The following is a 23,841-nucleotide window of genomic DNA, read 5'->3' as shown; positions in this document are numbered from 1 at the left end:
CTTCTTCCAAAATGAGTAGACCCTATCTCAAAAAAACTCATCACAAAAAAGGGCTGGTGGAGTGGTTCAAGTGGTAGAGCATCTGCCTAGCAACCATGAGGCCTTGAGTTCAAACGCTAGTACCACAAAAAAAAAAAAAAAAAGGTAAATGTGAAAGATGAAACAAAATTTCCAGATCATTTCATAGGCTAATACAGTGATGACCTTAAAGATTCCTTAAATGAGAATACAAACAGCACTAACCTTAACATTTATAATTGGATTATATTAAAATGATGGATTTCTTTTGATTAAAGAATACCATTAAATGAAATGGTATACATTTATGATTTTGCTTCAAAATAATGAAGTGGTATCTGTAATGAGGTGGGGGAGAAGTGAAGGATGGTAGCTGAAATAAGATTAATCATGAATGCTTGTTTTTTTTTTTTTTAGTACTAGACCTACACCTTGAGCCACTCCACTAGCCCTTTTTTGTGATGGGTTTTTTTCGAGACAGGGTCTTTTGAACTATTTGCCTGTGTTTTGCTTCAAACTGTGATTCTCCTGATCTCTGCCTCCTGAGTACCTAGGATAACAGGCATGAGCCACCGGCATCCGGCTCATGAATGCTTTTGAAGATGGGGTTTCATTGCACAATTCTTTCCTTTTTTTTCCCCCTGGCTGTACTGGGTTTGAACTCAGGGCCTTACAGTTGCTAGGCAGACATTTTACCACTTAAGCCACTCCACCAGCCCTCTCTTCATTTTATGTTTGATTTTTTTCTATAATAAAACTTTAAAAAGGAAAGTCACTATTAAAGAGGAAAAAGTCAGACTCATAGTGAAAGAAAGATAAGAACAAAAAAAATGTAACCAAAATGTATAAAATTGATAAGAAAAAGACAACTCAATAGAAAAATTAACAAAAACAAAGTGGCACTCCAAAAGGAGGATCTCCAAATGGCTAATCACTGTATGAAAATGAGATGAGTCCTGTTACTAATCAAGAAATTAGAAATTAAAGCCAAACTCAGTGCTACACACTTAATGACACAAGTAATTTAAAATTAGCCTAGAATGGGTAAGATGAAAAACACTTGAAGATATCAAGTGTTGAAGAGAATGTGATCAAACAGTAACTCATAAACAGCTGATGGGAAGGAATACTGGTACAATTAATTTGGAAAACAGTTTACAGTGTCTCCCAAATTTGAGTATTTGCCTCATCGTTATAACCTGTAGGTCCCATTCCGAGGTATATATACCCACCAAAGTTGTGTGTGTGTGTGTGTGTGTGAATATAAAATATATCCCCAAAGGCCAAGTAAAAATGTTGATTGTAACAAGTAACATTATTTACAATAGCTTCAAATTGGAAACTATTGAAATGTTCAACAGAGTAAACAACAAAATCCAACAAAAATAATGAACCATCACTATTTGTTTCAATGTGGATTTTGATCAAAAGAAGCCACCTCCACACATTTAAAAGCAAGCAAAGCTAACATGCAGTGACAGAAGTAAGAAGTTACATTTGAGAAGAAGGAGTGTACTGACTGGCAAGGGACAGGGCAAGACTTTTGGGTTAGGGTAATAATTCCATTTTGAGGCTTTGGTAGTGATTACACAGGCGTGTGTACTTTGCAACACCACATTCATGGAATGCTACCTTTGGATTTTGCATATCTTTCTGTATGTGTATTTTAATAAACATGTCTAATAAAATAAAAAGAATGGGCCAGGCATGATGGTGAAAGTCTATAATTTTAGCTACATGGGAGGTGGAGATTGGGAAGATTGTGGTTTGGCCAACCCAGGCAAAAAGTCTCAGAGAACTCCGCCTCAACCAATGGCTGGATGTGGTGAGGCCCTGAGTTCAACCCTCAGTACCTCCAAAAAAAAAAAAAAAAGCTAAGAGAGGGGATTCTGATAAGTGAAAAGTCATTTTACCATAGAATTATGATTGAAAAATTTAAAGTCTTGTTTTCATTTGGTTGTTATAATAAAAATATAGGTGTCAGGAAAAAGCAATTTAGCATTTGTTGAAATGCATGTTTAAACTGTAGACATATTCTGTGTCAGGATCACGGGAAAAAAAATTAAACCTGGTTTATTATCTTCCATCACAGCCGAAGAAGAACCTTACGAAAAGAGCTGTGAATTTCCAATTTTGGAAAATATAACCTCCAAGTATATTCTCCAAAACAAAACAATAAAACAAAACAAAACCCCAGCAAAACCTGCTGTGATATGTCCCAACCTAATGGAATGATGCAACAACCAAAAGGCAGTCAAATGCTGGAGAAAACTGCCGGTAGTAACTTCATTTTTAACAGTAATTAACCATCAGTGTCAACAACTTGCTAAAGATATACTGAATTCTCATAAGGAAACTATGTTATCTGTATATAAAAACTTATCTTTTCTTCTGTAGTGGGATGTACATCTGGTTAATAGAATAACAGAATTTTTGAGAGTTGAAGTTTTCTCTTCATGGGAAGATTTTGGGTTGGGGTGACAGTGGGATTTGCTATTAGCTTTTGGAAATACTTCCTTTTTATTGTATTTATATATTTTGGGATAATTGTTTTAAATCTTATAAATTATGATGTATGCCCCTTTCTCCCTTTTAAAACTAGTATCACAACTTAAGATGGCTTGAATTTGGTGCATAGGGCTGGGCGGGAGGAAAGGACTTTTTACCTCATGCAAGAGGAATCCTGTCTTTACCTGAGCACGGCCACAAAAGATAAGTTATCTTGTTATGCTTGGACTTGTACCAAGGACCCAGGCAGGATCTATAAGCCTGACACAAAGTATCATGTGTAGTTCTGTAACTTTGAAGAGGGATATTGTACTTCTCTTCCAGTATCACGTTAATTTTCACCTAATTTAAAATTCCCATTTGATAACCTAAAAACCTTGCAAGTGTAAGATAGCTGCTCCTTTATCCTGTTCCCTGTCGTGACCTTCACGCTGGAAGGAAACCACACTGGACAGGCAGCAGCAAGGGCAGCCTCTTGACTGGGCTTTGCATCCTATTAGTCTCAGCGGTGACTTCACTTTTTGGGCCTTAGTTTCTTCAACTCTTAGGTAGGGAACAACATCCTCTGCTTCAGTGTGATTTTCAAAAGTGACAAGTTGCTCTATTATTATTAATAATTGTTATTTATAGGTTGCATTTCTAAGTATAAAAGATAAAGCAGGTTGTAAAGTGGTGCTTAGGTGTGGAAAGAATACAGGGAAATGAGGTAAGAAAGACTAACAAATAGAAAAATAAACACACTGGTAAACTGTAAAAGGATTTAAAAAAAAAACACAAGGAGCGGGGCACTGGTGGCTCAAGACTGTAATCCTAGCTACTCAGGAGGCAGAGATCAGGAGGATCACAGTTGGAAGCCAGCCTGAAAAGACCCTTCACAAAACAAAAGGGGCTGGTGGAGTGGCTCTAGGTGTACGCCCAGAGTTCAAGCCCCAGTACCGCAAAAACAAACAAAAACACAACGAAGTTGCAATCTTGAAAGGCCAATACAAACTTTTAAATAATTCTTTATAATTATATCACACATTCTAAATCCTGCTGGAGCAGGATCTAAATCCTGCCTTGTAACTAACCCCTCCTGACAACAGCAACTTCTCAGCTGCTTGTTCCCAACTCCATAGTTTTCTGGTGGGCTGACAACAACTACTGTACCTCTATTCACCTGGCTAGGGGTGCATGTACCCAGAGATTTGCAGGTGATCAAAGCCAGGTCAACAAGTTTTCTTCCTCCTCTATAAAAGTTATTTATATAGATCTGATAGGGAGAGACCTTTTTTCTTTGACCTTCTAAATGGAATTTAAATGTTTTTTGGAGGCTCTCCTGTCTATACTATATATTACACCCATTCATGCGGCCTGTCTTGCTTGCTGGAGGCACTGATGACTGGCCACAAAGACCATTTTTTGAGAGATTCATACCTAATTTTATTCTAGACACATGCAGAGATTTTTTTTTTTTTGACAGTACTGGGGTCTGAACTCTGAGCATGTTTGCTAGGCAAGCGCTATTACCACTTGAGTCACTCCACCAACTCTTTTTTGTGAGTGATTTTTTTGAGATGGAGTCTCACAAACTATTAGCCCTGGCTAGTCTCGAGCTGTGATCCTCCTGATCTCTGCCTCCCGAGTAGCTAGGATTTACAGGTGTGAGCCAACAGTGCTTGGCTCTGTGTGGAGTTTTCAAACAGTTAAAAATGTATTTAAAGGAATCTGAAATCCTTTGAAAGATAGAGTAACATGCAGCAAAAGAGAATCTCACTACCCTACCCCTTTTTTTAAACCACCAAGTCCATTTAGTTGCTATGGCATCTCCAGGTACCTAAAATACTTTACTCATTGATATCACCCAATATCTAGTGTTCTGATTTCCCAAACTGTCTTTAAAATTCTGTTAACCAAAATCTTTGGTTTGTTTGAATCAAGATCCATACAACGGAACAAAATTTTTTATCATTAAGCGCCCTGGCTGAATGCACTTTACCTCTCTTCAAAATAGGTACTTCCTTGTTACTGTAACACATTCCCATGAAGAAGAGAATTTAGAGATTAACTTAAAATCTCTTTATTTACTTTACAAATATCAGATGAGGTTCTGATAATGAGATTATGGAGCAAATAAACCGAAGTAATAGCTTGAAGTTAACTTCAGAGGTTAGAACACAAAAGAGCAGTGAAAAGGAACAACTTATGTTGATTTTTGTAGCTCTTGAGGTTTCCTTACTTTTAAAAATCTGTTTTCATTATTAGTAGAAAACAAAAAGAGACTCATCCTTTGGCTTATCAGTATCTAATAAAGTACTGAAAATTTAAAAGCCAATTGCATTAAGTAAATATACTTATTAACATCTGTAGCTTTATTTACAATGAACATCTTTATCTTACCCTATATATCCTCGTTTGTGCTCAATTGCAATGAAGAACTGAGAATATCATTCTTTCCAGGCATAAGTGAGTATATTGATTTTGCTTCAACTCAAATAGGAAATAATTAAAACATTATTATGGCCCCCACAACTTTCTTTTCCCAAAGAGGTGCCAGGGGTGAAGGGTTAGAGAGTTTTAGCCCTGCATAATCTCCACCCAGCTCATCAAATAAATGGATGTACTCACAAAATAGACCCTAACCATAACCATCGTCATTTGTTTCATATGCCCAGGATCTCTATCTTAATGAACTACTGGGTCTAAAACCGTGTATGATTTATTATTATTTTTAATTTTTATTCTGTCTTTATCATTAAGGTCCTGAAAAGTAAAACTTATAAATAAATAAAAAATCCTTTTATATATTCCTTTTGCTCCGGGGCTCCAAAGGTGTAAGAATCAGTGCCTTTGCTCGGTCGAGTTTGCAGCACTCTCCTGCCCTGGTCTCCTGTTTTTCTAGCAGCACTGGGGCAAGTGCCCAGGTTCTGATCTGGGACTAAAACTCATGATCTCCTGGCTCAGGTTCTGCGGACTGAGTCATTCTGGCACAGAGTATATTCCGTGACTCAGCAGGCCCGAAAAGGAGGATGGCAGAATCCAGAAAATTTCGTCTTTTAAAGGCAAGCCGGGGAACACAAACAACACAGTGGAAGAATTTCGCAGTGGGTCTTCGTACCCAGGGGAAAAAATGTCATTCCATTCCCAGCCTTTCACTTCCTTCCTTGCCCGGGTTAAACGACTGGTTACACTTTAATTTAGTTGTAGGAAATCGCTTCACAAAGTTTATTCTGATGCTGCGACCAGGCCCTTAATAAAGGGATCGTACTAGCCGCCCCTCCCACCCCGGACAGCCCAGATCGCTCTTGGAAAGGGGTTAGCCAGGGGCCCCGCGCAGCTGGGGGGACACTGGGAAGGGTTAGGTCACGCAGGCAGCCCTGCGATGGGGTCTCCACGGGTTCTGGCCCCAGCGCGGTGTCCCTGCAGAATGTAAGGACTGACACCTGGCAGGGCGGGGCCTCGACCAAATTGGCCTGAGGATCAAAGGCCGACCCCGAACGACCTCACCGATCTGCAGAGCCCCTCTAAGGCCTCCTCTATGCCCTCTCCCCAAAACCAGAGTCTCCTGGGGTTCCTGATGTGCCACCCGTTTAGGGTGCCGGGTGTCCGCAGGCTCCCCTTCCCTCCCGGCATGCACCGCCCCGCGCCCCTCCCTCCCGCCCGCCCCCTCCTCCTGTTCCCCCTCCTCCCCGCTCCCGCCCACCCTTGCGCCCCTCCCGCCGTGCGCGCGCCGCGGGCCCGAGCGCGAGACGCCGGGGCGGACGCGCAGCCTGGGGCGTGCGGAAGGTGGGGGGAGCAGCTCCGGGGGCCTCGGGAGAGGCTGAGAGGAGGCCGCGGGCTGGGCTTGCTTCTCCGCCAGACCCCACCCCGCCGACCCCACCCCCTGCTCCTTCCTCCCCGGGGCGCGCTCTCGGGTGCGCGCTCGGAAGTCGGGGGTCTGCGCCGAGTGCGGGCAGTGCGCAGGGTGGGCAAGGGAGGAGCGGGGGCAAGCGGTCCGCCAGCCGCACGGTCCTCGCCAAGGGCGCCCACTGGCCCGTCTCTCCCGCTCCAGACGCCGCCACCGCCACCGCCCGCGCCACGGTCCGGCCCGTGGGCCCCCAGGCTCTGCCCGCGCCTTAGCCTCGGAGGGACGCCGCTAGGAGACAGGAACGCGCCGGAGCCCTTGCCTTCGCCGTGGCTCAGCGCGCGATGACGGGCAGCGGGCGGGCCGCGCTGGCCCTGCGGCCCCGGGGTCGCCTCTGGCCGGTGCTGGCAGTGCTTGCGGCCGCCGCGGCGGGTTGCGCCCGGGCAGCCATGGACGAGTGTGTGGACGAGGGCGGGCGGCCGCAGCGCTGCATGCCTGAGTTCGTCAACGCCGCCTTCAACGTGACGGTGGTGGCCACCAACACGTGTGGGACTCCGCCCGAGGAGTACTGTGTGCAGACCGGGGTGACTGGGGTGACCAAGTCCTGTCACCTGTGCGACGCCGGACAGCCCCACCTGCAGCATGGGGCGACCTTCCTGACCGACTACAACAACCAAGCCGACACCACCTGGTGGCAAAGCCAGACCATGCTGGCCGGGGTGCAGTACCCCAGCTCCATCAACCTCACGCTGCACCTGGGTAAGCGGTGACAGCCCTGTCCCCTACTACTGCTCGGCCACAGTCCAGCTCTGGGCTGTCTGTACCCGCGGTCCAGCGTGAGGGGCCCGCACATGCTCTCTGGCATGGGCCACTCAGAAATTCCTTTCTTCAACTTCTAACCCTGATCTAGCTCTTCACATCCGGCGGAGGCCAAGATGCCCCACGCTGGCATCTCTGCTGTCCTTTCTTTCTAACTTGCCGGATCCTTGCTTCCTTGATTACTTGCCATTTTGGCTGTTAGGATTTTGGTCTCTCTCTCTCTCTTTTTTTCCCCTGAAGAAACACCCATCCTTGCTTTTTTTTTTTTTTTTTTTTTTTGCTTAGGGCATCACAACTCATGCTTGAATGGGGACCAGAAGGTCCACTTTTAACACTTTGCCTTTCAAGTGTTAAGCTCGCGCTCACTCTCTCTCTCTCTCCAGGATTGGGGATGACTGCTGTAAAGAAAATTTGAGGGGAGCAAATGGCTTTACTGCCCATATTGCCTAGGTGTACTTAAAATAGAAATTCACTGTTATAGTTATTGTTCTTTAGAGCTTTTCAGTGTTAATTAAGAGCCACAAAGCTATTTATTTCACTGCTAATCCTGGCACAGAGAAAGCAAAAGGAAGTGTCTGTTCTCACTGTAATTGCTGAACACAGTTTTGTCCCTTTGTAAAAGTGGCAGTCCTTACTGCCTTCCCGTTTGCTTTGATTGGAAGCAAGTGTAGAAACGCACATTAAATGTCCCTTTAGAAATCAGGAAAGGGATGTATAAGAAACTGAATGGTAGGACTGTGGTTGAGAAAGAACATGTTTGATCTTGATAAGTTTTTCTTCGTCATTTAGATGTAGAAACAAAATGTCCTTGTGTTTAGCAGAGTAATATGTGAGAAACGGACATTTGATTTGTAGGGATTTAATCCCCATTGCATTGGAAGATTTGGATTTACCCGTGACTGGGACTAATGAACTTCCAGAGAGAAGACTGCCCCGAGCCATTCTTCTGTTAAAGCGTGGTAATTCTATAGAGCAAATAACATTATTTGAGGATGTTTGAAAGGGGCATTTTGTAGGCTAATGGCTCTTTTGATCATGATTCTGCATTTTTCTTTCCACGGCTTTCTAGCACATTGAACTTTATATAAGTACAGATTCCAGGCAAAGAGTGTAACTTACAAAAAGGGCTTTGAGAAGTATAATCGACTTGTTGTGTGTAAAATAAGTTTTAGAAAAACAGTATTTAGCACCTTTGTAGTAAATGCCATTTTATTTGTAGACGAGTTATTAGGCAGATGAAACTTTTTGAAAATATGTTTATAAAATGAAATTATGAGGCACCTGCTTTTGGGCAATTGAAATACACTGTATTGAGTTCAGTTTTTAAAAGGTGTTGCAAATGTATAGAAGTAGTGTCTTGGGGCAAGTGCCTTTCTGAGACTCAAGGGTTTCCAAGATCTTATGGGAATGTTTTCTCCTAAGTGTTACATTTTTAAAAGTTGGCCAAAAATTATTTTTGATTTACATCAATTATTTTTGTTTAAATTTGGACTTGTTAAAGTTTCTGTATTCAATTCTGAATACCCTCAAAGTCTTATTTCACCTATTTCCAAATTTAAAAACTTCAAAGAAGAGACATTGCCTTGATGTCTCCAAGTGCCTGAGATTCAGTTGAAAAGCTCTGAACAATAGGCTGTCAATCTTTCCTAGTTCTTTCTCTTAGGCAGAAGGTAGCTAAGGTTTATTTCAGGTGATTGCAAAGGTAGATAGATTGCTCTGGCTAAAGCAAAGGCAATGTCATAGGGTAAGAGTATCAAGTAAGGTAGGTTGCAACTACTGGGAGGTAGTAGAGTAACTGTGGGTCATGGTGAAAAGGTCAAAAGAGATCTTAGAGTTGATTTATTTAGGATTCTAACGCTAACTTTTTTTTTAACTCTAAAAAGGTTATATATTTGGACTTGTTTTTGCTGAAAAATTCTTCAGTATTTGGTAACATGTTTGCTAAGTTATGTTCATAAAAGTATGGGTTTAAAACTGGTAAGAAAAAGTTACTTAAAATATTTTTATACATGTGTTGTCATTAATTGTAAAAACACATACTTTAGACATTTTAGCTGGACAGTTTATAAGAACCTGACTAGAACTTACTGTACTTGTTCTTGGATCAGAAATGATGTGCTGGAAGAAATGGCGCAGTGGGGTAGGAAGCGGGGCTGTATGTAGTGGGTTTGATGTTTTTCTTCCCCCCTTCTTTTTTTTGGGTGATGTGGGATTTGAACTCAGGGCCTCATGCTTGCTAGGCAGCTGCTCTTACCGCTTGAGCCACTCTACCAGCCTGCCCTCCCTCCCCTCCTTTTCTTCTTAATGACAAGAGTAGATGTATGCATGAATGTTATTAATGATTATGGTAAGTAAGCAGGGCTTTATATATTTTGATATTCAGCAAATTCACTCCCCGTCTCCAGTTACTCCGCAGACCGAAGCTAACTAATTATTTCCCATGAATTCAAGTACCATGACTGTTTGTGCATCCATTAAATCTCCCACCCAGTTCAAATTTCACATACCCTTAAACAAGTGATGCATATTGTGCTTTGCCCTTACAGAGCATGTAAAATTCACAGCGAGCAGTGTGAAAGAATACGTGTAGCCACCACTTTCCTAGTCTTCCTTTTGATGTTGAACTTTTAATACGGTAAACCTTAAAACAAGCCAAGTCAGTGAAACATACATGTTTTTGGCACTGATCATAAGTCACCTTTTTATTATAAGAATGAAACTTGACATGGTAATTCAAACAATAAATATAATGAATGACAAGTGAGTCTGCCTATAGTTGCTAAGAGACTATTAGTCACAATTTCTTATGTAACCCTTCTGAAATGTTCACGTATCAAATACCTTTTTTTTTTTTTGGGTAGGGGGAGGCTGAGACATTTTTTAATATACGGCAGGTACAAATTAGATAGATAATTGTACCCAGTATTGTCACTTGTTACAAAAGCCAGGAAAGTCAGCAATGATTCTAAAAACTGCCATCTCTTCAGCTCAATATACAGGGTCAGTGCAGCTTGGATATAAAGAGTTAGTTACTTTGGGAACCAAAACTGCACTTTGTGCCTGTTGTGGAGAGAATGCTCAGCTGGGCATTTCTTTTCTAATTAAGTCTTATTTTGCTTTCAAATTTTGGATCTCTCCTAACTTCTGTATAGATTATTAAATTGCTATTTAAAAGTTTGGCATTTATATCTCATAAATAATAAAATTTATCAGTATCTAGAAGGTAGTTGATAGGAATACTGTAGCTGAGGATTTGCCTTTTATTAAACAGCCTCTTAATTAATTTGATAATCATTGTGAATGGAAACTTGGCAGACAGTGTTGCCTTGATTTTGGAGAAAGGCAATTTTTCTTTCCTAAAACGATTAGTAAGGTTAAGGAAAAAAGTGCTTACACAAACAACTCAATCAGTTTATGGAACTCTCCAGATTAACACTGGAACCCATTAGTTACCAAGCTCCTAATAAATTTAGGAATGGATAGTGATTAAATGAAACTCTTTAATCCACTTGTGAATAACGTTTTCCTTTTCTGAAATCAGAATAATTGATACATAAGGCAATGTGTTTTATTGTTTGGGCCTCTGATGAGTATGTATTTAACATGTAACAAACTGCGTTTTTTTCCCCCAGGACAATCTTTGCAAGGTAGGCTCTGACTGTGTCAGGGAATAGCTCACACTGGTGACTTCACTGTGGTATTTGTGTACCCCCTGAGGGGACAGTATTTTGGTTTGTCTCACAAAGGCCTGATTTACATTTTGCAGGTTTCAACTTGAGAAGTTAAGGAGCTGTTCTTTAATGGCCAGTATTTGTTGAGCGGTTTTTTGTTTTTTTTTTTTAAATAAAAGTTGCTGTTGGCTGTTTCCCTGTCCCATATAGTTCAGTGCTTTTTCTGTAAATTCCTTCTCCATTTTTCTAAGGCACTCAGGAAAAAAAAAAGTATAAGTATATGTATATATATATATATTTTATATATATATACATATATATAAAAGTATATATATGTATATATATATATATATATGTAAGAAGTTGGAGCTATAAGGCATTCTTCTCCCCCATCAGTTTATCATTGGTCATATTTGTGGAAGGAACAAAACTGTTATTTCAATTTTAAATCCTTTTAGGAAGTTGGGTGTGTCTTTTGCCATACACTCTTCACCCTGTGTATACAGCCTCATATTACTGCCAGATATTCTGCAAACATTTTAAAAATACCTATGAAATACATACAACTGTGCCTGATAGAAATGTGTAGAAGATTGAAGGTACTATCTTCAGGAGCTTGTACTCTGGAATTTACACAGCTATAATGCTGTTATAATAATAAATCAAGGATGTATTTATAATGTTTTGTAATTCATAAAGCCTCTAGTTTATTAGTGATTAGATTTTTCATAATTCAGTGAAGGCAAGGGTGAGGATCTTATGGTTGTGATTTGTAAAAAGTCCTGGTGAACTTAGATCTTGGACTCCTTAGTTGAGTACACTAGCCCCTATAGCTCATAGCTTCTCCAGAAAATTGCTTAAAGAATGTCTAGTTTATTTCAGGGTAACTTTAAAAGTTCTTGTACCCATTAATTCAGAGATATCAGATGCCTTTGGTTGTATTACTTGATTTTCTTCAGTTCGTTGGCCTCTCCCCCCTTTTTTTCCTATGTAGCCTAGGCTGGCCTGGAACTCTTGGTCTTTCTGTCTCAGCCTCCTGAGTGCTGGGATTTCAGGCATTTACCACCATGCTTGGCTGGTCTGTTCCTTTTTACGTACATTCCTGGATTCCTCTGTTTTGATGCTACTCACTGTTCTAGAATGAGCAAACACATCTTAACCTCAAGGGTTCCATTTACTGTTTGCAAATTTATAGATTCCAAATTGTTTTTGTAGGTTAGCTCTTTCTCTAGACCCACAGACTTGACTTATTGGACCTGGTTAATTTGGAATGTTTAGGGGCCATGTCCAAAATTAAGTTCATTCCTTATATTGTCTCCCCAAAGCTGTTTGGCATTCTTAGTTCAGTAAATGACACTATTAACACTGAGACTCTTGACCAACTTTTCCCCTAGTCTCCTTTAAAAAATAACAATTCTTGCCAGACTTCTGTCAGTAAAGATTATTACTGTGGTGAGTACATAGGATCCATTGCTATGGGGTAGGTCAGTTCTTACAACTAGAACTCCATTACTTCCTTTCCCACCCATCCTTACTACAGTCTGCTCATGACTCAACTCTTAACTTTCAGTACCCTGAAACAGTACCTCTTGAATGGTTATCTTGTGTGGGGGATGTGGCTCAGTGGTGGAATGCTTGCCTAGCATACTCAAGGCCCTGGGTTCAATCCACAGCACGGCAAGAAGGTAAAACAAACCTTTGAATGCTTATTTCTCCATCTTCCTTGCCTCTGCCTTACTGTAGCTTCCCATTGACTGTTCACCTGTATTACTACAACTGTATACTAAGAAATTATCTGCGTCCAGTTTTGCTCCTCCACTTATGATGGGGTTATGTCCTTCCAAAACCATTGTAACTTGAGAATGTGTAAGTTGAAAATGCAGCAGAGTACACTGGAGAGGATCGGTGGTTCACGCTTGTGACTGAGTGGCTGTGGTTGTTTGCCACGGCTTAGTGTCATTGGAGAATATTACACTGCTTATTGATAGGCCAGGAAAGATCAAGATTCGAAGTTCAAAGTCCATTTTCTACTGAATGTATATTACTTTGGCATCATTGTAAACCCAAAAAATCTTAAACCATCAAACCCTTTGGGCAGCCACACTTCAGACTGACCAATGAATCTAAAGGTGCGTATCTGGACCTATCATTTCCTAACTAAAAGTTCCTCAGTGGCTTCTCAGGTCTTTTGGATAAAGTCCATACCTTTTGGCATGACAGCCAAGGTGCCGTAGGACCTGGACCTTTGTAACCACTAGCTTCTCTTTTGTTACTGCACATGCAGGGTTGTTCTTTGGTTAAAACACCTGTATGTGTCAACACCTTCTGAAATCCTTTCCCAGTTTCACCCTCTCTCTCCCTCTTTTCTGCCCTACTCCCTGGCATGGATTAAGTGTTCTAGTCATACCTCTGTACAGGTATCTGTCATTGCATTTTTTATATGATATCATCTATTTCTTGTCTGTTTCTACTTCTAGACCATGAAGTCTTTGTGTTTGCATTTTACTTTATTTTGAGAAGTGGTCCATGTTGTGAGGCTGGCCTGAAACTCCTGGCCTCAGGAGATCTCTTGCTTCAGCCTCCTGAGTAACTGAACTACAGGTGTTGTGTGCCACTTCGCCCAGCTAGCCATGAACTCTTTGGAAGGCAGGTTATTGTTTAGTTCAGTTGGCATAACTATCACTTGTTGCTTGCTGTGCCTAAGCACCAGGTAAATTCCTGGATGGCTAGTGACTCACAGAACATTGACCTCACCTCATGCTTAGGTGAGGTCTAGATCTATGTCTCTAGACCTGGGGATGGGAGCTGTAGGCAAATTATGGCCCTCCCAGCTAAATCCAGCCCAGCCTTGACATCTGTTTTTCTTTTTATTAGTATAAATTAATTGTGCAAAGGGATTCCATTGTGATGTTCCCATACATGCATATAATGTACGTTGGTTAAATTTACCTGCTCTAGTATTCTTTCCTATTACCCATCTCTCCTCCCCACCTTTAAAACAGTTTTTAGTGGGTTTCATTATGTTATTACCATATCTGTATCTATAAAATGTACTTCAGTAGTCACTCCCACCACCTTCTCCCTTCCCTGCTGGTTTCCCTCAAAAGTTCCCTTTTTACAATTATGTCATATTATTGTTATTACTATCTTTATTTTAGGTCTAAGTTTTACATATGAGCAAAAAAATATTCAATGAACTGGGAATGTTTTGTACTTTTTAAATTGGTTGAAAAAAATCAAAAGAAGTAATATTTTGTAATGTGAATATTACATGAAGTTCAAATCTCAGCCATAAAGTTTCATTGGAACACAGTTAAGTGCATTTAATAACATATTGTTTGGGGTTGTTTTTGCACTACAGAGGCAGAGTTCAGTAATTGAGGCAGACTCCACGTATCTTGGTCCACTGAGGCTGAAATATTTACTGTCTGGTCCTTACTGACCAAGCTTTAGACCATAAGCTCCTGTTATATAATAGGTTGTGAGTGAGAGATCCAAGCACAGAGAGGGTTTGCTTAACATTTGCATGGAGGCGGGAGGCTTTGTATCTCCAGTGCTTGGCAACGCGTCTGGCATAGTGCTCAATAAACACACTGTAGAGTGAGAGAATAAATGAAAGCCTGAATTATAAACACCCTAGGACTCGGCACATTGAATTCTTCAAAGCAACACTCTTGATTTTTATCAGTGCTGTCTTTTTATACAACAGAGGTAAGTGCCTGTGTTGTAGCTAATATTAAACATGGTAGTTTTATTTCTATAACTTAAAGTACTGAGGTGCGGAAGTGATACGGAATTAAAAGATCTATGATTTGTCCATTTTGGGGTAAAAATTAGGATGTAGTATGACTTGAAGTCAGCCTAGGTAAATATTATGAGAAAACTCATACATTCTCAAATGGGAATATGTACCTCTAAAAAATTTGTTTTTTTTTAAATTCAGGTGGCTTTTTTTAAGTTGGGCATTTTGTCTTGTTCTGTTTGTATTTTTCTTTTTAAAACATTTTTATTAGTATATAATTGTTGTACAGGGGGTTTCATTGTAACATTTCCGTATATGCTGTACTTCTAAAATTTTAATGTTAATTCACTTTTTTCTTTAGAAATGGTCATAAGCATTCACATGTCCATTGTTGAAAAAGAAACTTTTTTTTTTTTTTTGCGGTACTGGGGTTTGAACTTGGGGCCTACACCAGCCCTTTTTTGTGAAGAGTTTTTTCTAGATAGGGTCTCCTAAACTATTTGCCAGGGCTGGCTTTGAACTGCAGTCCTCCTGATGTCTGCCTCCTGAGTGGCTAGGATTACGGTTGTGAGCCAGAGATTACTAAACAGTTGAGGGGAAAGGTTAAGATGAAATACCTTCTTTGCTTATTGTGTCTGGCACTGTTTTTTAGTTTATTTAGTTAATTATGGGTAGAATTAGCATGCCGGGGTGTGCCTGTCTTCATGATGGTGGAGAGCTGTAAGGATAGAGCACAGCTTGGCCCACGCATCCCATGGTACAGCCACCAGACAGATGGACCATGATCGTGTGTTTGTCTGGAGTTAATGCGCAGAACCAACACATGCTCCTTTAGTCACTTCTTGTCACTTCTTGTCTGCAGCTGAACTTAATTGACAGCTCTAACTGCTCTTCTGTTTGGGTTTTAGGGAAAAGTGTCAAAAGTTTAGAGCAGAGCTGTTTATTTTTACTGCCCAGAATTCCTGCTATGACTTTTAAAAATAAGGGATTGATCTATGCCTCATCTTAAATGGTCAGTTTCGGTGGGTAAAATGTCAAGATGATTGTGCAAGGTGGGCGAGTGTGTGTGTGTGTGTGTGTGTGGGGTGGTGTTCTATTACTTTGTGTTGGTTGCTTGCCCTAGGAATTATAAGAGGGCCCTGCTGGGATGTGCTAGCATCTTCTTTCTTGTAAGATGATAAAGTTAGATGCTTGTTCTTTTAGGCCTAAAATTGACAGCTTGCTAATAGAAGTACTAGAAAATTCATCTATGGAAATGTCCCTGAGGTTTCAGAGTATTGCACCAGAATTGGGTGGTACTAATTAAGTACATCTGTATCTTTTCCCATGCACTATTCCACAGGGTCAGCTGAAAATAACTGGGCCCAGTCAGTCTGGTGCCCTCTGTGGCTACATATTCATGAAATGAAATAAAGCAACTTATCTCTTCCTTAGACAATGGTGTGCTCAGATCTCTTGTACGAAGAGAACTTTGTGATGAGGCTGGGAGGGGAATTAGGGATTTACCTTATTTCTTTTAAAACTTTAGGGTTATACTCCCTCAGCTCCCGTCTTTTATTCTGTGTTTCTGACTGTGTGGCTCCTTACCATTGTATTGAAGGCAACATGGATTATTGTTTATTTCTTGGATCTTAACTTTATTTCTTGTGTTGGGTACATGGTCTTGTTTAGAATTAGGGATTCAATAAATTTTTGTTTCATGATGATAAATCACAGTACACATGAAGGTTTTTACTAACTGGAATGTTGGCTCATTTCAGTGACTGCACAACATCCATCAGTGTTTTCAGAGACTTGCTGAGTGGCTAGTGTTTTTTTTTTTTTTTTAGCTGGAACTGGGGTTTGGAACTCAGGGCTTCACACTTGCAAACCAGGTGCTCACAAAGTAGGCACATTATCTATTGAGTTATTTTGGAGATGGGGTCTTGTGAACTATTTGCTAGGGCTGGCCTTGAACCACCATCCTCTTAATCTCAGCCTCCCAAGTAGCTAGGATTATAGGTGTGAACCATGGTGCAAGGCTGCAAAGCCAAAATTTTTATGTGCTATAGAACTTTTGCAGATTTTTGCTGCTTTTTCTTTATAGTTCTGATTTTGTGTTCTACATCTTGACCTGGAGAGAGAAATTCAGAGCTATACATATTTTTGTGTTACCTCCTCAAATATATTACATATTACCCCAGAATAAAGAAAGCAGGTTACAGCTTTCCTGTATTACAACAACACCCATAAATGAAGAATTTTCTCTCCAGTTGCCTATTCTGTAAATCTCTGTCCACTAATTAGGATCCTAGGTCAACAATTGTATAATTCACAAAGCTTCATATGATTCGCTAAGAAAACCTCACAATTGAAGCATCAGATTTATTATTTCTAAAAGGCTCAGCTAGAAGCTACCATCTGCTGAATGAAGATGGGGTCTTCACAGGATATAAGTAATTTGTGGAACATTTCCAAGTTTAGGAAAAATTGACATTGTGGACAAAGCACATGCCACACAAGGCATTCTTAAACAGTGCTCCCACCCTGGAGCAAACCACAAACTTACCATTTTACCATATCAATGAGGCATCAACTCAAACCACTGCCTGTTTCAAACAGGTGAGGGGGGAGCCAAGAGGACTGCTGACCTGCTGGCTTCCTGTGCTCAACTTCCTGGTTTGCCATCCAGCTTCCCCTGTGCCTCTGAATGCAGGGACTTTAATTGGAACAGGCTGAGGGCTCAATTAAAATCACCTGGTTCACTTGTTTGCTCAATAAATGTTTGTTAGTGCATATTAATACCAGCAACTTCCAGAAAAGAGGAGAAAGACTAGGAGAGAGATTTCTTAGATGATTAAGTCTCAGCGTCTCAGTTCTACATGAATTCAAAAATCATACCAAAGCCAGGTGCCAGTGGCATCTGTCATCCTAGCTACTTGGGAGGCTGAGATTGAAAGGATCACAGTTCAAGGCCAGTATTCAGCAAAAAGTTAGGGAGGTTCCCCCCATTCTCAGTCAATACCTGGGTGTGGTGGCTTCATGCCTGTCATCCCAGCAACTGCAGGAAGCTTAATATAGGAGAATCACAGTCCAGGATGGTCTCGGCAAAAAGGGAGACCCTATCTCCAAAATAACCAGAGCAAAAAGGAATGGAGGCATGGCCCAAATGGTAGAGCTCATGTCTGGCCAGGCGATGCCCTTTGTTCAAACTTCAGCATTGCAAAACAAAACAAAAACAAATCACCTATATTATGTTGTACTATAATTGGTTGAAAGTACCTTAATTCTTTTTTGAAGACTCCTTTTTCAGTATTATGGGTTCATAGGTTGTGCTCTTGCCACTCTGCCAGTGTCACCAGACTTGGTAGGTGTAGAGAGACCTTAGGAGAGTGAAAGGATCTGGTTTCTCTGACAGACTTGCTTGAGGAATCCTGGATTTGGATTGCTCTGTTAGGAGACGGCTTTGTATTTATTTGTGAATGAAAGAAGATTGTTTTCAAGGGAAGAAGTTCAGGTTTTGAGTACTTTTAGTAGTTGTATAATATTTAGTCATTAATACCTCTAGGAATTTGTAAGGAATTCTTTGAATTTCAGGATGGGGTTCTGGATTTTGTCAGTGTCTGTTGATAGGAAAAGTGTACCCTGTCCCGTTTCCTGAAGGGGTGGTCAGTGCTTGCGTTATATAGGGGAGTGCCACCTTATCTCCTTCAACCTTATCCATGACTCCTTTCTGGTGGTTGAATTGCTGACTTCAGTTCACTTGCTTACTTTATCTGACATCTTTAAAGATAAGGCGGCTTGATTGATCTTCAGATTCTATTTTGTTTCTCCTCTGCTCCAAGTAAATTCTAACCCTTCCATGATGGCTTTTCTTCTTGTTATTCAAGTTTGCTAACTGAACAGGACTGACCCACCTTCTGTTGACTGATGGCTAGATAACTGCTGTGGTCCCAAGAACTTTTATTCCCTTCCCCCCCTCACCCCCACTGTTTCCATCTTGAACTAAGTAATGCCATTCACTTTGATTTCTGTATATGCAAATATGCTAGTCAGCTAGCTTCTTGTACCCCCTTCCTTTAGTCTTCTCAGAGCATTACAGAGCTAGGGTTCAACTAAGGGACTCATGGGTGTATTATTATTATTATTTTTGGCTTTATTTCTGAAAAGGGGTCATAATTCCCATGTAGGACAGTATTTGTTATGTATCTTACAGCACTCCCTTATCCGCCTTACCTTCACTTCCAGAACTTATGATTAAAAAAACCCAAAAACCCAAAAGTTTTCTTAATAGAACTTTACGGGTGAGAGTTGGCTGATTATGGTATTATTTCACAGCCCTTCCGCCTTTTCTTCTCAGCACCTGTTTTATGTATTTCTGTGATGAGTGTGGTTACATCATCACAAGGGAAGCACTGATGATTTTTAGTGCTTGTGGCTGGCTTCCTTTCTCATGGGGAGATTAGGTAGGGTGGCACCTGTTCCAGCATTGGAGGTCTGAATATTGAGTTTAACCTCCCATTCCTTTTTTTTTTTCCCCTTAGTTGGTAAAGGATAGAAGCACAAATATGTTCAGGATTATTCCATCAACTGTCTTCATACACAATGAACAGATCCTAACTAGTTCCAAGAGACAAGATTTACAGTTTTTAGAAAGGGGGTAGTAACAGCATGATGAGGTCAGCTTTTTTTTTTTTTTTGAGTTTTCTTTTTTGTGGTACTGGGGATTGAACTCAGGGCAGGCAAGCAAGTGCTTGAACTTTTGATTCGCTGGTAGGGACTGGGGACTGGGAAATAATGTTTTCTGCGCTGGCAGCACAGATCCTAGTTAGAGTCAGGAATGGTTTGCCCACATGGTCTCAGAATCCATGATCATCTTGTTTTCAGAATCCATAAAGGATAAGTTGTGGTAACTTTGGTAATGGAAAAAGTTTGGATCAAGAAACAGAATTTAAGTTTTTAGCTCTAACCCTTACAACTTTTAGACCCTTTGTTTTCTGAAATGAGGGCAGAGCCAGGGGTCTTTTGAAAATATGTGGGTGCTTTGGTTTGACTGTGTTACCTAAAGTTCATGTGTTCAGTACTTAAACCTCAATGCAACAGTGTTGAGAGATGGGACCTTTAAAGGTGCTTAGGTCATAAGGGTTTTTTCCCTCATGAACGGATTACTGTCTTCATCATGGAAGTGGGTTTGTTATAAAAGTGAGTTTGACCCCTCTTCTTCTCTTGTGTGCTCTTAACTATATGACGTCTTCCACCGTGTCATGACAAACTAAGAAGGCCCTCACCAGATGCCAGCACCAAACTCATGGAGTTTTGCAACCTCTAGAACCATGAACCAAATAAATTCTGTTCATTATAAATTATCCAGTCTGTAGTATTCTCTTATAGCAGCACAAAATGGACTAAGAGAGTAATTCAGTAGAATAATAAAATCATGAAATTTTGGAGTTCAAAAGAAGCTTAGGAGAGTTTAAGCAGTTAAAAAAAAAGTTTTAGGGACGGGTCCTGGTTTTAATTATTTACTCTGTCATCAATGAAGTCAAGATCTGTGTAGTTGTCTCTCTCTAGTTTGTGCATCTGTGCCTCTATGTTCTGTTCCTCCCTGGTTCCTACTCATGTATGTTATTCTCACAGGACTGGTGGCTTCATTTGTTTGATGCTGAATTTTTAGGTTGCTTTTTATGCTAGATCATGGTCTGATACAGATGAGCATCCTGGAATTTTCATTGAAATTATTTATTTTGGAAGTGGGAAGAAAGTAGCAAGGGGCTAAAGGGTGAAGATTATGGGGGGGATTGGAGGAGGGTGGAGTTAGAAAGTAAAAGAAGCAATTAAGCACTTTAATTGCTTTAGTCATGTGCTTGCCTCTTCATGGGAAAAGGGTCATGTTGAGTGGGTTTGTGTGTCTAGGATTAACTTTTAGAGCAGCTCTAGATGTAGTTTTGAATTTATAGTTAGTATTTTAGACAAACTCACGGGCTAAAAAACCTGCTAGAGACTATAAATTCTTAGAATTCTACAGATTATGAAAGTTTGTGGGAACATCTGTAATGCAGCTATAATAAAATTCGTTTACTCTATGAGGATTGCTTTAGAGCTCAAACCCATTTGTTTATTGCTGTTTGCAGCATTTTTGCCACATGCCAAGAAATAAGTTAGCATTGCTTCCTGGTGGACTTGGGAATCATTCAGTTTTGTAGTCATTCTCAAGGCTTTGGTTTGAAACTCATGTCTGTTTTAAAGCTGTTATGTCCTGGCACAGGCAGCGCTGGTGAGTCCAGCCATCACTAGATGGACTGTTTCTGGAAATTAGCACACTTTTTCCAGATGTCTGGAGAGTGCAGATTTGTATCTTTTTGTGTGTTTGTGTCTGTGCTTCCTCTGCTTTTTCTTTCAAAGAGGGAAGTTCTTCTGGTGAGGCAGACTGTTGGGGTGGTTTGGGGATGAGGCTGGAAGTAACTAAGAATGACTTATTCACATCTCTAGTGATGTTCAGTTATGAAACGGTCCCCAGTGCTCTGAATCAGCAACCTTTTCACCATGCCTGACTAAATAGACCTTGCTTTTGAAATTCACAGATTGCCTAGATCCCTGCTGTCTTTTTGTTTTCTTGTGCCCATACAGCTGTTTTTGTTCATGCATCATTTTGTGTTCAACTGGCTGGTTACTTCCTCAAGTTCCTTTTATGGTGAATAATGGACACATGGGAATTTGAATACCCAAGTGTGTGGTTATTCAAACAGGAAGTCTCAAGGAAGCACAGTAACCTTGTCAGAGGAACAAAAGGCAGCACAGGAGAGGCCATTCATGATTCTAGGCATAAAACATTTGTAGGCAAGCATCTGACAGCTTCCGAGATAGCCACATTCTGAAGCTTACAAGTAGGATGGTTTATTGGAACCTGTTCCAGTTTTCTTAAGGGTTGGAATATTAAGCCCTAATTCATACAACAGACAGAAATGTAGATGAAAAAAGAAACAATGTTTCCATCCTTAGCATCACCAAAAAAACAACAAAAGCAAAGAAAGTATGCAGCCCATGACCTTCAAGGTTTATGCCAAGTTTGGAATTCTTTGATTAAACCATAGAAGACTTGACAGAATTAGTTAGATAAATTCCTATTGTTGTTATTATTTGCGGTACTGGGGCTTGAACTCAGAGCCTTACACTTGCTAGGCAGGCACTCTACCTAACTTGAGCCACTCCGCCAGCCCTCTTTTTGTATTGGGTATTTTCAAGATAGGGTCTTGAAAACTATTTGCTGGGCTGACTTTTTGAACCATGATCTTCCTGATCTCTGCCTCCTGGGTAGCTAGGATTACAGGTACGAGCCACTGGTGCCTGGCCATAAATTCCAATTTTAGATTTCAAAATGAAAATTTTGAAACCTGGAAGGTAAAGAAGGGAGAATCTCTTGGTTCATAGCTATTCACATTAATCACATGGGATGATGAGATACTAAAGAAGAATGTTGGACTTAACTATCCAAATTAAAAGCGTGCTAGTTCTGCATTGTAGTTCTCTGCTATTAATTTCAGTCATAGTGAACATGTTCACATGCCGTGGTACCCAGCTTTCTTGTTTCTTTGGCTGCCTCCAAATTGTCTTTTAAAATGAAGTAAGGGGAATTTCATCTCCTTTAGGAAGATTTTGCTGCCTTACTAGCACTTGGTAGTACTTGTTATGGTGTTGTTCCATGTTCATATATTCATCCATTTCTGAAGTTCAGTGAAAATATTCCTTACCTGTGATGTGAGGGGTGCTGTCTTTTGTTCTCCATTTCCTCCATTAGCTAGAACTCTTTGAGGACGAGAAATATTAATTATTTCTTAATTCCCCTAACAAATATTTATTGAATGACTATTATGCATAACACTGCAAAGTGCTGGGGAGAGGGTAGAGAAGACCCAAGTTTTAAGTTCTGGGTAAAAAGCACATATTGTAGAGAATTTGCTCAGGGAGGGTTTCATTAGTTTTTTTCCACTATGTTGATTTTATGTCTTTGGTATATAGCATAGTATCTTTTATATGGTAATAGGTACTCAAAAAAGTTTGCTGAATGGATTCCTTCTTCTGTGAAACTGTGACCACAGAATGCAGATGAGTGTAAGAGGCAGCAGTTTTAAGTTTTCCCAAGATGGAGTTTATCTTTTAGACAGGGTTTAAAATTGGATGGCTAGAATGGTATGGCTAGTACATGGTGTAGGCTCCTTACTAGCGTTTTGGTGAAGACTAACCCACCAAATCAAACAGTCCCAATGATACAGTAGTTTATAAAACACTGATGTTTGTTTTTCATTCATTTTGTAGTCCTGTGGTGAGTGGTCAGGGCAGCAGGGCAGCTCTGCTCAGAACAGACAATCTGGAATTTAGGAGCCTTTCGTGGTGATAATTTGATATCCCATAGGGTGTTGCTCTCACGTGTGTGGTTGAAGTTGGGTGATAGCACTCCTTGTTCCAAATAGAATCATACTGTGGAGGAGTGTGCCTAAATGTTCAGACAGGCCTGAAAGTAGCATGCCTCTTGCACTATCTGTCCATTATGGTGTCAGGGAGGCTAGATTTTGACATGTCAACATTTCCATTCCTATGTTGTACTTGCCAACTCCTGTGCTTGCTGCAGAATCCTATTTCTCCTAAGTTTTGGTCTTTCTGTACAGAGAGAGCCTTGTACAGAGGATCCCATTCTGTGGCTGGCAGTTCTAGGAAGTGGGTCTAGACAAAGAACAAATGCACTCCCAGTGATCTTCAGAAGAGCCTCTGAAGCGAAGGTGCAGACTTTCACTCTTCTTAGTGTGCAGCCCTTACCTCCTGCTTTTGCAGAATTTGTTTGATTCTGTAGTTTCCAGTTTTATGCTCTCAGCCTTCTCTTGACGCCAAGAGTTCACTCTATGGTGTTGTGTTCCTATGCTGATTGGTTCCTTTGTTAGCTCCATCTTGGAGGAGCATATCTACACAGGATCATTAACTCTTGATTTACCTGACAGTTCTGATCATGTTTACCTTCAGCAGTGACAGATGAATCAAAGCTCTACAAAATCCAGATGTGTTTTAAAGATGAGAATTTCTGAAATTTTGCCCTGGGCTGGCCTCGCACTGGGATCTTACTGTCTCTGCCTCCGGAGTAGCTGGTATTACAGGATGTACCCCTCCTCCTGGCCCTTGTTTAAAAGTTTTTGAGCCAGGAGTGGTGGTACATGCTATAATTCTAGCTGTGGAGGAGGCATAGGTAGGAGGATCATGATCCAGGGCCACCCTGGGAAAAACATGGGAGACCA

The 23,841-nt window shown here is 40.7% G+C and overlaps 1 protein-coding gene across 1 annotated transcript in view; it reads left to right on the top strand.

The window, feature by feature from the left end:
* The first annotated feature begins 6,312 nt into the window (after positions 1 to 6,312).
* Positions 6,313 to 23,841, top strand: part of Lamc1 (laminin subunit gamma 1) — a 126,585-nt gene continuing 109,056 nt past the window's right edge. Inside the window, exon 1 of the mRNA XM_020169483.2 lies at positions 6,313 to 7,108. Coding sequence (XP_020025072.2) covers positions 6,694 to 7,108 — 415 coding nt within the window. The 5' untranslated portion in view covers positions 6,313 to 6,693. The remainder of the gene's footprint in view (positions 7,109 to 23,841) is intronic.

This window comes from Castor canadensis, chromosome 11 (assembly GCF_047511655.1).
Source record: "Castor canadensis chromosome 11, mCasCan1.hap1v2, whole genome shotgun sequence".
Classification (NCBI taxonomy): domain Eukaryota; kingdom Metazoa; phylum Chordata; class Mammalia; order Rodentia; family Castoridae; genus Castor; species Castor canadensis.
Note: the sequence above shows the minus strand (reverse complement) of the source record. Positions and strands in the feature narration are given on the sequence as shown.